At 41.8% G+C, this 13,435-nt stretch overlaps 1 protein-coding gene across 1 annotated transcript in view; it reads left to right on the top strand.

Annotated features, from left to right (window-relative positions):
- GXYLT2 (glucoside xylosyltransferase 2) overlaps window positions 1-10,240 on the top strand; it is a 121,732-nt gene extending 111,492 nt beyond the window's left edge. The window contains exon 7 of the mRNA XM_075549885.1: window positions 4,743-10,240. Coding sequence (XP_075406000.1) covers window positions 4,743-4,925 — 183 coding nt within the window. The 3' untranslated portion in view covers window positions 4,926-10,240. The remainder of the gene's footprint in view (window positions 1-4,742) is intronic.
- Window positions 10,241-13,435: the final 3,195 nt, after the last annotated feature.

The following is a 13,435-nucleotide window of genomic DNA, read 5'->3' as shown; positions in this document are numbered from 1 at the left end:
GAGGAGAGGTATAAACATAGCTGTGTATGTAAATATACTAACTCGTTAAAATAGCGGTATTGGCCCATGTACACATATTTATATGTCAAATACATTGAGGAAGTGGATGGACTTGGGTCTCTGCTGCAGTCCACCCTCAATGCAAGAATGACCTGGCATTCTGCGATCCTCACCCTCCCGGCATGATCAGCACCCTCCTGGCACAATCACTGAAGATAAAATGGGTACACAAGCAAATGTGGTGAAGAGAGCAGATGGTACCCGCCTATCAAAAGATATAGCATCTGGGGTCTTAAAGGCTTGACGCTAAACTAGTGGCCATCTTGTAGAGAGCAACAAGCCCACATGAAAGAAGCACACCAGCCTGTGTGACCACGAGGTATTGACAGGATCAGGAAACAGGCATCCGAAGACCCAAACAAATATTGTTGAGAAAAGGAGGGGTTGGAGCAGATACCTAAAACCCATCTGTAGACAATGGGACAACCCCTTACAGAAGGGTCACAAAGAAGGGATGAGTCAACCAGGGTGCAGTAAAGCACCAATGAAACACACAGTATTCCTCTGGTTCCTTGACGCTTCCTCACCCCCCACTATCATGACCCCAGTCCTGCCTTCCCCTTCAGGCAGGACTGGAGGCTGTACACTGGTACAGATAAGAACTCACAACACAAGGAATCCAGGTTAGATAACCCCCTTAGGAACAGAAATGGGAGTAGCAATACCAGGAGGGAAGGGGAAACCAATTGCAATGATGGACACACCACCACCACTACCACCACCACCCAAGGAGGACAAACAACAGAAACTATGGGGGAAGAGAGACAGCCGTTGGTGTAAAATATGAAAAAAGTAATTTATCAAGGAGCCACAAAGGTGGGAGGGGAAGAGGGAGGGGAAAAAAGGAGCTGATACCAAGGGCTCAAATGGAAAGTAAGTTTTTAGAAAATAATGATGGCAATGTATGTACAAATATGCTCGATACAATTCGCGTATGGATTGGTGTAAGAGCTGTAAGAGCCCCAATAAAATGATCTTTTTTAAAATAAAAAAGAATGCTTTGTGCATGTTTGATACTTAAAATATTAAAAGAAGAATTGTATTTTACCTCATGAGAAAATTTTTGAAATTTGCCCTTCAACGTGCACCAGTAAAGCCTTATGGAGACACAGCATGCTCGTTGGATTTTCTCATAGACTGACAACAACAGGCCCCAGAGACAGAGCTGAGTAGCTGTGAGAAACACTCTGTGTGTCCCACAAAGATGAAAACACTTACTAAGAGACAGCTTCAAAAGATTCATCGGAAAATTGCATTTTCTTTTCATTTCATTTTCCATGAACTTTTTGAAGCCCTGCCCCCCCTTTATTTTTAACCCTTTACAGAAAAAGCTTGCGGTCCACTGCTGTCGCACCTGTCGGCATTCTCCTCCTGCAGAGGCCTTCTCCTGAAGGGCCTTGGGAGCTTACAATTTCGAGAACAGGCCATGGCGGTTGTGAAGTAGAGGAATGTATATCTCAGAATCCTGTGACCCAGGGTGTGTGTGCGCTTGAATATGTGTTTTTGCTTGGGCGAACCTGGACTTCTCAGAGTTGTCTTCTGTGAAGGAAGAGGAGAGGTGTGTGATCTAACACCGCTCCCTTCTAGCCTGTGCTTTGTTTTTGAATTCCGTAGAACATTTTCTCCGAACTTAGCCATGCCATAACACTCAGATACTTGACCCCAGCCCCAGGGGTGGCAAATCCTCTCAGGAGGACAGGAAATGCGGGGACAGCTGACTGGCGTGTTATCTCAGAGCTGCTCGTAGGTTTCTTTTACAATCTGTCAGCACTGGTTTGGAATTGGGCAATTGTGATTCTTGAGTGACAGTTTATCTCGCTTGCTTCGTGGGGGCCAGAAGAGGGCCAAATGGCTTCTGTTTCCCCGAAGGAACCTGTGTTCCTTCTTTGGGCTTAAAAAGCCACCTTTTTGGAGAAAGAGGGAACCAATCACAATGATCTATATAAAATCCCCTCCCAGGGGCACAGACAACAGAAAAATGGATGAAAGGAGACAGCAGTCAGTGTAAGACATGAAAAAAATCATTTGTAAATTATCAAGGGTTCATGGGGGAGGAGGGGAAATGAGCTGATACCAAGGGCTCAAATAGAGAATGTTTTGAAAAATGATGTTGGCAACGTATGTACGAATGTGCTTGATACAATGGATGTATGTGTGGATTGTGATAAGAACTATAAAATCCCCCAGTAAAATGATTTTTTTTTTAAAAGCCACTTTTCATCCAGGCATTTCTGTCAGTTGTATCGACTAACTCATCACTCCAACATTCACATGCCAGCCCCATCCACCACAAAGTCATGCACTGTAGCCTAGGGGCCGAAGCTTGGGAATAAACAGACTTGGGTTCAAATCCCAGTGGATCACTTTCTAGTTATAGGTCACTGGTTTTGGCCTTTTCACTGTCTGTGAAATGGATTTTTATTAAAATATTTGTTTATAATACTTTATAAATACTTTTTTTTTCCGTGTCACTTTCTGAAAATACTCTTCCTCTCTGAAAGCTTTTTCTTCTCTTTCTTTTTCCCCGTCTCTCCTCCCACCTGGCCTTCTCACCCTCCCCCTACCCCTGAGCCTAGGCCTCTGCCAGCAGGAGTGTCTCCCTGCCTCCTGGGCCGTGTTCAGGATAGGGTGTCGGGACAGTGTTGGATGGTGGGCGGGATGAAAGAGAGGAATCTCAAATGATGCCAAGTTTTCAGCCTATTCTCTTGTTAGTTGCTATCACATTGAAGTCTCCTCGAATGACACCATGTCTGCAGAATGGAACTGTTTCCTAGTGTTCTCAAGGCTGCGGCCTTCTGAAGCAGATCGCCAGGCCTTTAGCAATGCCTCTGGGTGGTATTGAACCACCAGCCTTTGGGCCAGTAGTTGAATGCTTAAGGACTCCTTCACTGGATACCATATATGGCAAAGGACAGATTCAGTATTAACCTCACGCTTGCTATCAATTCTCCATTCCTGGTCTGGAATAGAACCTTTTTGTGTTGTTAGCTGCCATCCCTTCAGATCCAACTCGTGACGGTCCAAGCGTGACCGAGCAAAATGCTATCTGGTCGCAGACTATATCACTGTGACCCATGGAGTGTTTATTGGCTGATTTGGGGGTTGGATCACCAAGCCTTTCATCCTATCTGTCTTAGTCTGGAAGTCTCACTGAAACATGTTCATCATCATTGCAACATGCAAACTTCTACTGACAGGCGTGGTGGCTGCACCTGAGGAGCACTGGCCAGGAATCAAACCTGGTCACCCACATGGTGGGCAAGAATTCTACCACTGAACCACCACTAAATACATGCCTCTTGCATTGCATAATGCAAAAGCTGCTTCTGGGCAGGAGTGGACATTTCCGATCAACATGTTAGGTGATACTTCAAGGGGATTAAGACTTATTCTAAGAAACCTGATGCCCACTCACGCTGCTGACTGTTCTGCTAGCCTTCAGCCAGTCTTCCTTCCTTTTCCTTCCTTCCTTCCTGCCCTGCAGTCTTTTTGGGTGAAATGTCCTTGCCAAGAGCACATCTCTGACCTGACCTACAATACGATTGCAATAAAACTTTGACAGAGGCTCAACTAAATGGTCTGGAAGATTTATTTTGGAAAATACTGCTCATGAACACATTTCATTGGAACGCAGAAGCATTAGGAAACAGAAGTGAAAAACCTCAAGAGCTCCGCCTGAAGGGGAAAAGGCAGAGCAGCGGGTGCAGGCACCCCTCCCGTTCCTGTGCCTCACTTTATTTATTGCCTTTCACGGGGACTGCGTCTTATACCAACTGAAGCTGTGTGGCAGCCCCGTGCCACGCAAGTCGGTGGACGCCCGTTTTCCAACAGTGTGGGACCACATCTTACCTCTGTGCCACGTCTGGTAGTTCTGGCCTTCCTCATTTTTAGATGTGCTGGGAAAACGAGAAATTCACTTCACTTTTGTTCTCTGCTCTGGATCCCAACCCACCGCATCTCTGAGGTCTGTGTCCGGCACCTGAACTTTTAAAATAAAATTCATTGCTAAACTATGGGTTTCATGCCATCCCCATAGACATGCCCCGAAGTGTCTTCGTTAAGATTACTACAAAGCCCACTCCCCCCGCCCCCAAAAAAAGAGGAATTCAGTGTTTTGATGTAGCACATTTCTACTCAACATGAACATACTATACTGAGAATATCCTGTCATTGGAGATATGCTTTGTTTTTAGATTTTAAAAGCTTTCAGGATCTAAATGAATCACCTTTTTTCTAGAGGTAAAGAAACTGAGGCCACGAGAAGTTAAAAGATGGCCTGGGCTTGGCTACCAGTCTTTTTCGCTGTGTTTACTGTTGTCAGGTGCTGGTCAGTGGGCTCCCAAGGGTAGAGACTACCAGTATAGTGGGAACAACGGGCTGCCGGTCCTGCCTCCTGCCGTAATGGCTGGCCCGCTCCAGCCCATGGTTGTGGCTGCGGGGTGTTTGGACTGCCTTCCAGCACTCTCCTGGACAACTTTGCGTTGTGACCCACAGTGTTCTCATTGGCTACTTTTCATAGCAGATCATCAGGGCTTTGTTCTGAATCCCTTTGTTGAGCGTACAACCCCAGTGAGGTATCCTCACAGTAATCCCCCTTGCATAGCTCCAGTAAAAATTACTTCCGTTGTAAATGGCGTTTCGGCAACTAAAATGAACGTTTTCTTTCTGCCCGTCTCTTTCAGTTTCCTTTCCAAGACAATCTCTTCCAATCCATGTATTACCCGCTCCAGCTGAAGTTTTTGGAGACTGTGCACACTTTATGTGGACGAATCCCACAAGTGTTTCTGAAGCAAATTGAGAAAACAATGAAAAGGGTTTATGAAAAACACATCATCTTCCATGTCGGCCCCAACAGGATGCACTGACTGCTTCATTCCCCCGTCCTCTGTAGTACTGGACTGTAAGCACATCATTCAGGTACCCAGTGAGCAAGGGACTGTTACTCTGCAGCCTGGCTCTTCTTTGAATGGTTATAGAATGGTGCTCCTGGACTGTCGAGTTTAAAAGACTTTAGTAAGTTTGTCTCAATTAGTGCACCCAATGATGGGAAATATGCTTCTCCTGGTTGATTGGTTTTTCTAAAATGCTACTTACCACTCTGTCCTTTAATATGTATGTCTGTATCTATATATAGTATTTTATATATACATATATAAAATGCCTCATATAACATTGTTTCAGCAGACTGAGTAGTTGTGAAAAGCAACATGGGTAAGCCTTCCAATTCCTAGAAAGTGTCTTAAGCCATTTCAGTGACATCTGATCTATTTCGACAATATTCCTGAGATTTCCTATGCAAACCCTTACCAATATAAAAATAACACATGATTATTTAACAAAATAAGAAGCTCTTTTAGAAGATATAGGTCAATGGAGCAAGGTCATGATTAGATTAGCATAACCCTATCAACGAATGGAAAAGATTATTAGCATTTCAATGTAGTTTCTTCCAATCTTTTTCCTTCCCTGCTCCAATATTTATTCAGTGATTGTCTTTTCCATCATAGTGCATATCTAAAATAGTCTGAGTAAAAGATGGCTCCTATTGTGAGATTTTTATGTAGGATATAAAAATTTAGGTAAGATAAAAAATCATGCACAAGAATAGTATTCCATGTACAATCCTGTAACAGTAGTAATAATAAACAATAATGTATGAGTAAGATACCTCGATCAATGGTGACCTCACCAGATGTGAAAAGACAAACGGAAATAGACCTATCAGTATATGTAAGTTTGGCAGAGACTATTTCTACGCATGTACTTTGTATGTGCTACAAATTGGTGCTGGCAAAGACTATTGAAAATACCATGGACTGCAAAAGAACAAACAGACTGCCTTGGAAGAAGTACAGCCAGAATGTTCCTTAGCGGCAAGGATGGCGCGGCTTCACCTCACATGCTTTCGACGTGTCGTCAGGAGAGAGTAGTCCCTGGCGGAGGACATTTGCTTCGCCAAGTGGAGGCACAGTGAGAAAGAGGAAGGCCCTGGACAAGATGGACTGACACGGCGGCTGCAGCCCTGGGCTCAAACACAAGAAGAAAGGTGCAGGGGGCACAGACCCCGACATCAGTTCTGTTGTCACAGGGCCTCCAAAAGGCACCTAACAACAAACAGAGCCACCCGCTGGGGGAGTGGCTGCAAGCTTCTGAGTGGCCGTCTAAGAAGCAACTATTTGTGTCTCCCCAAGTGGAAGAAAGACGAGAAAAGGAAATCAAAGACTCAAACAGTCCAAAAAACTATTGGACCAAGTGTCCCACAGCTTCTACTACTTGAAACCAGAAGAACTAGATGATGCCCTGCTGCCGGTACTGACTGCTCTGATGGAAAGCATAATAGAAAGAAAGAGAGAACAAAAGGAGAGATGGAACCAGGCTTACTAAAGCCCTGAGACTGTGGCCCTAAGCCACCCTTTCAGCCTGAAACGAAACCCCAAAGGACCTTTAGCCAAACAAAAGTGAATAAGAAGACCAGGGAGGGACATAATCTCTAGTACAATCAGCCAGACAAGACAAAATGGACAGTAGTTTCTCAACGAGAACATTCAGAAGGCAGGAAAGATGGGTAAGTGGAAACAGGGACCCCAGCAAGCAAGCAAGTGGGAAGAGTGCTGTTACATTGAAGGGATGGCATTCAGTGTCACAAAGCTGTGTGTCTAAATTGTTGAATGGAAGAATTAATTTGCTCTGCAAACTTTCACCCAAACCACAACAAAGAGTTTCAAAACAAAGCAAGTACACAAAAACTCTTACATAAACATTTGGGAGCAGAGGGAGAAGAAATCCTTTCCATTTTAAGATGGCAAGATTTCCAAAAATATTATGGCTAAAGTAAAAATTTTTAAACTATCAAAATTATTCACACTAAATCTAGGGACACACTCAGATTTCATTTAATGAGTCAGTGTTGATGATGAAGCATGTTTGGGGGTGTTTCTCAAGAAAAATGGTTTAGCTTTGTCAGAGACTAAACCTGAAGAAATCTCTATGCAATAATAGCTTCTGAAAGGAAGTTCAATAATTGTGTTATACCCAAGGGGTTTGTTTCGCAAAGATGAGAGTTCGTGTTTATCCACAGTCAAACATTTTTCCTCTTAAGTTGTGAGTAGTAGTGGCCATCTCTCTTCCTTAAACACTTGGCCAACTGGGGAGAATCAAATGCCAACTCAAGTTGAGTGTGTACCAAATAGATATTTCAGCTGATTCCATTGACAAGAAAATTCAACTACTTGTGAGCCTTACAAAGGTCTCTATTTATTTTTCCTTTTTTCCCTAGGGTTACCCAGCTGTAAACCAATGATCCCAGCAGGTCTTATCTCCTAGCTACAGGAGAGGAAGTTCTATATTCTATTCCCCAAAGGTATCCGATTTAATCCCCAATTACTCATAAAGGCATGTTGCATAATGCTTTACTCCTCTCAGATGGCTTATGCATAAATGATCCCCCCATGAATTGCAACAGCCTAGTGAATTTAGTAAGCCTTATTTCATCCCCACAGGGTAAACAAGGAACTTATTACATACAGAAATGATCACATCCAATATAATTGCTGTTCTATATGACACACAGGTATGATAAGATGCATCTTATTGTATAGAATCCCTGTTTGGGGAAATAAAAAATACTATTTCATCATACATAGGAAGTAATATTAAAGTATAAATTTTTAAGTACTTTGTTAACTTAAATATAATCTCCTAAATATTGAAATCCAGGAGTTTATCAAAGGTTCTATATCAGCAGAATTCTTGCCCTGAAAAGATACATGAAAATCTCAACACTAAAAGAAATATTTGAATGTCAACCACTATTTGTATGCAGCTCCATTGCCACACTAACCAGGTTAAATCCAACATGCTAGGGAAAACTCATCATTCCTTTGATCAGATGGGTGAGCGATAGTTTTTGTATAGTTTTATTAAGAAACTGCCATTATGATGTGAAACTTATCTTTGCTGTTGTATTTTTATGATTGCTCATTTCACCATTAGAACTGACATCACTATGTACTTAATATTTTTTATTCTAGTCTTCCATCGTTGGTATAAACCCCTCAGATGAAAGGTAATGTATACTCTATAACTCAAAATTGGGTTTTCATGGAAGAGCCAGCATATGAACATGATTCCATGCCTGCCTGGCTTATGGCCAGTAAACTCCACAATGTCACTCAGATTAATTGGTGGCTTACAAATTTAGTGAAGTTCCTTACTTTCCTTGGCCAACCCTACTGTAAAATCTACTGTAACGTCTCCGGGTCCAGCAATGCCTTTTCTTTCGTGAGAACCAGGTTTTGTCCCCAATTCTCATGGTGGGTCCTTGCCTGAATTAGCTGGGCAGGATTTCGAGAGGTCATTGATAGATAGGATATTCCACATCCTGGAATGTTAAGGTATAAGAATGTAGAACTTTGGAGCCTAATGTGATTTTGTACCTTAGAACTCCTTTGCACTATTTTTTTCCTGCGGGGGCTGGATGACTTTGGGTAACTTGCTGCCACTATTGAAACCCGGGAAACACAAATTTAGAGTACTTCTAAGCCACGATGTCTGTGGTGTGAAGTTTGTCATAGTTTGTCCTACCCCGTGCCAGCCACATTGAGTCTGTACGGGAAAGAACGCGAGGCTAGTTCTCACCTCTTCTCCTCAATTTCCCTTCTCTTCCTCCCCTTCCTCCCCTCTCCTTTCCTCTTGCTTCTTTTAACACTGTTGAATGTCTCTGACTATGCAGTTCCATTGGGGAATTTAAAGATATTTTCTAATAATAAAATGTGACAGCATCTTTGTATACATTGAGATTGAAGCTTTCGTTAGCAGATGCAGTGGAAATCCTGGCAATATTTTCTTGTTGAACATTTTCAAATATAAAACTCAGCAATCATACTTACATTGAAAAGTCCGATATTTGAAAAATTGACTGATTAGATAATCAATTTGAGTTTTCTTTTGAATCCAAAATGACAGCTCAGCATTTTGGATACAATACCACAAGCTGTACAATTTATTTCACATACTCTCTGTTCTGTATTCAGTACTTCCATTGCAAATTGCTTTGACTTTTATTAAATGTATCTTGAAAAGGAACATTTATATGGACTCTTAGAGGTTTGATAAGTATTTTTCTATGGCGTTTATAAGCGAGAGCACATATAAACATAAAACCCAAGGACAGTTACAGAAACATGATCCAATAAAGGAATAATCATTCCAATTCATCCTGAAAACAGGACAGCATTCAAAGAAATGTTGATCAGCATATATATATATGACCTGGTATTTAGACATGAAAGATAAATTGCATGTGTTTGATAAACCAAAGTGAATGTAATTTCATCATTGAATTCTGAAATACGTTGAATTTCCTGGGAACACAAATCATTATTTTCTTATTGAACAAAATAGTAGGTAGTCTTACTTAGATATTCTTCCCCCTTATTTTCCCATCATCCTCTGTTGCATTTGGTCTTTGACTCCCAATTTCTGAGAGAAGCTGTTGAGCAGAACCAAAAGGTGTGGCCTTGTCTGCAGATTAACAGACCGTAGGGATCCCTGTGAAGGAAGAACTAAACTATAATCCCTCAGGTAATTACAGTCCTTTATGATCCGACTTTTCCAGAACTTAAAAAAAAATCCACAAAGCACTACAGACACACAGTCTCAGAAACATGCAACATCAATCTTTGCATACGGAGCAGCCGACATTCGTTTGCACTCTCCATCAAAGAATTAAACAGTGGAACCTTGGGTCGGCAAACAATCATTTCAGATTGCGGCACTGGTATTGAACGCTGATGGGCATTTCTAGCAAAGAGAGCTTTTGTCTTTGTTTTTGCTTTTCACCGGTCATAACTGGAAACATGCTCTTGAGTCTTTAAGATAAAGTGTTTGTGCTGGTTTCACCCATGTGTGTGAACAAGCAAGCACCCAGTGCAATTTCTGCCTCATCAGCTTACATGTCTGTGTTGTCATGGAAAAAGTACACCCCTCTTTGTGACTCCCAAAGAGACCCTGAATACGTGGTGTATGTTGTGAAACTTGTTTCTGGTTCATTTTTGTGTGTGATATGTGTCAATATAAAATATATCTATGTTCCAAAGAAACAGAATTATTAGCAAATCAAAAGAAACTCAACCAATTATCTTATTGATGTCATTTCTGTTGGTCTTTTTAAATGCCATCTCCTGTTTTACCTTTTTTTTTTAATTAAAAGCTTTTAAAAGCCATGATTTTGGTGTCATTTCAGTAGTATGTTTCTTTTCCATTTATTTCAAATTGCTTTTTAGTTGCATCTATGGTTCTTGCAACTATAAGAGAAATAATTGGTTAGCATATAGTTTATTTTTTAAGAAAACATTTAATATTTGAGTTATCAAAATGGCATACTATAAACTGTACTTTGGGGATTTAATAGTGCTTTCTTTGTGTGCAGGAATGAAGAGAATTTAGAGAATGTGAACATTAATTTTCTTCTTTCCAATATTTTATTTAAGAAATTGGAGTCTGACTGTTGGATAACTTGTACATGTGTCAAAAATGACAACCCAAACTTTTTTTGTGTATATAAAAGATTTCACCCCAATCCCTAGTGTCTTCTCAAAATTAACAGTTTGTCTAGTGAACTTTCCCTCCTTTGTCTTAAAAGGAGTGTTTTTAAATGTATAGGATTCAGAAATGGTTTTCTGTAACAACTGGAAAGCCGCATTGAATAATTACATGAGATTTAGTGTAGGTTCCGGCACAAGATTTAACCAAACTGAGTTTAAAGGTAGGTTTAGCCATTTTTGGATTGTGTGTGGCTCAGGGCATGTCACTTCTCTTGAGGCTCCCCACCCACTAGACTAGGGCTGACAGCGACCCTTCTCAGCCAGTGTGAGAATTCAGTGAAATCATGTGCTTAAAGGATTTCACACAGGTAAGATGGTGGTTCCACTTCATAGATGCATGAATTTATTCTGAATGAAACTTGTTCAACCAGGTCTCTGCCATCAGCAGGTTGTCTCAGTAATACACTTACCAGTATCTTCGTCTTGTCAGAGGGCCTTTAGAAGAGGACCAGTGGAAATAGTGGCTTTCAAGGGCATCTATTGAGCCCGTTCAATGCAAGGCAGAGGTCAGTTCAGAAGGTTACAGTGATTATTTCCTGGAATTTCAAAGGACTCATCTTGAAAATTTTCTTCATAGGACCTGGGGCTTTTTAGGATGAAATTCTTTAAAACTTGAAAACTCAATTGGTGAGAAAAAGGCCAAGGAAGTTGCACCAGGGAAGTTTTTTCCGTGAGTACAATGCGCGTTCTTCAAGGACAGCAAGGGCTGGCCTCCGACAAGCTCGCCTACCGTAGGCAATTGGCATGCTCCTGGGCTTCTCCACCCTGTCTCTGACTTGCCTTTCACCCAGCAAATCTCCACTCGCCTTCAGGTCTCAATGTCAATGTCATCTTCTCGTGAAATTAACAATGTTTTCCCTCATAAACATTAGGCCTTCCTCCCACCCCCGCCCCCCGACCCCCCATGAATAGTGTATTGAAAACCACACATCTTTCTAGGATTACAACTATGAGGAAGACTTCTCTGCACCCCTCCCCACACCTCCCTATCTCCCTACTCCCTCACCCCACCCCCACCAGGTAAGGACAGGTCCCCTTCTCATACTGACTCATATCATCTTGCACTTTATTTTGGCAGTGTGCATAAGGGGCCTTCAAAAACATAATGGAAAGTGAAGTCAAGAGATAATGAATTTTTCCCAGGAACTTTTGGAAGCCCCCTTGTATTACAACATTTGGTTAAAATTTTGATTTATTGACTTCCTTCTTCATTAAATACAAAATTCCCTGAAGATGGAGTGCTTGCTGCACTCATTTACTACTCTATATCATCTAATATTTTTTGGTTCTCAAGATATTAAATGAATACACAAATGAGGTAAATCAGCCGCAGCAGGAACCAACTCTAACAGCGAAGCTTTCAATGGCAATATATTGGTTCTTAAAAGTGACTTTTCCTTAAAATTTTTTTCCCCTTTCTGGGCTGTTGTAACTGCCAATAAAGCCTCATTCATTGAAGGTAAATTAGCTCACTGAATTTCTTAGAGGTGTATTTACTCCTCCATAAATGATATAGTTGGGCTGATGACGGTAAAATTCCTTTCTGTGTAAGCATTCTGTGTTTCTACTTTGTTTCTGTGATAGGTAAAACTCTGAATTGTAAGCGGTAGTAAACACAACTCAAGCTAGTACACAAAACAAAAAGTATTGGCTCACCTAAGGAGTCTTGGTGACACAATAGTTAAATAATCAGCTGTTAACAGAAAGGTCAGTGGATCAAACCCATCAGCCTCCCCATGGAGAGAAGACCACCCCCCACTGGATTCCTAAGCCTATGGGGCAGCTCTACTCTGCTAGCAGGCTGCAGGGAGCCCACAGTGATTTGACAGCCCACCACAATAACATTGGCTCATGTGGAAAGTACAGAAATAGCTCTCAACTGTTTTCATTGATATTTTATTGAAAACCACATAAGCTTCTTGGATTCTAGTCATAAAATTTTCATATCATGTCAATAGAATCACTCCATCTTTACAAAAACACCCGATGTCTATGTCCCTTGAAAAAATCCTATTGCCAACTTGGGTCAAAACATCAAGAAAATTGTTCTCTTGGCGGTGGTTGCAAAATAACTTGCGGCTGTTTGTCCCTGTGTTAGTAGATGATTTATCTGTGGGGGGTGCTAGGTAAAGGGAAGGGATGCACTCAGGAATCTCCCTTTGCTCTAGGGGGTCAAAAACTTAATCCTATCAAGTTAATTCTGACTCATAGCAACCCAGTAGGGCAGTGGAGAACTGGCCCTTGACATTTCTGTGGCGAGGTTTAGGAAGTAGAAAGTCTCATCTTTCACCTGAGGAGCAGCTGGTGGTTTCTAATGATTGACCTTGGGGTTAGCAGTCCAGAGTGTTACCCACAACACCACCCGGGCTCCTTCTAGTGACGAAGCAAGTTAGGACATTGGGTTCTTCTGCTTCCTCATTGCTGCATTCTAAGTGACTGTAAGTGATTTTAAGGCCACAGAGTTGAAGACGACATTAAAAGGTTGCCGTCTCATACTCTTCCCACCCCTCAGATACACCTTCTTAGGCGATGACTATGAAGAGGCCTCTAGAAATATCGGTGCCTTTCTCTTTACTGAGCTTTTTTCCCCCACCAGTTGCTATGGGGTCAGCCCAACTCAGCAGTTCCACATACATCAGCACAGACCTGTATGCTAGCATGTTTTCTATGGCTGATATTTTGGAAGTAGCTCACCAGGTCTTTCTTCCAAGGTGCCTCTGGGTGGACTGGAACCTTCTGGTTGCCTGTCAAAAGTGTTAGCCTCTTGCACC

This window comes from Tenrec ecaudatus, chromosome 5, assembly GCF_050624435.1.
Source record: "Tenrec ecaudatus isolate mTenEca1 chromosome 5, mTenEca1.hap1, whole genome shotgun sequence".
In the NCBI taxonomy this organism is placed as follows: domain Eukaryota; kingdom Metazoa; phylum Chordata; class Mammalia; order Afrosoricida; family Tenrecidae; genus Tenrec; species Tenrec ecaudatus.
This window is presented reverse-complemented; position numbering and strand designations above follow the sequence as displayed.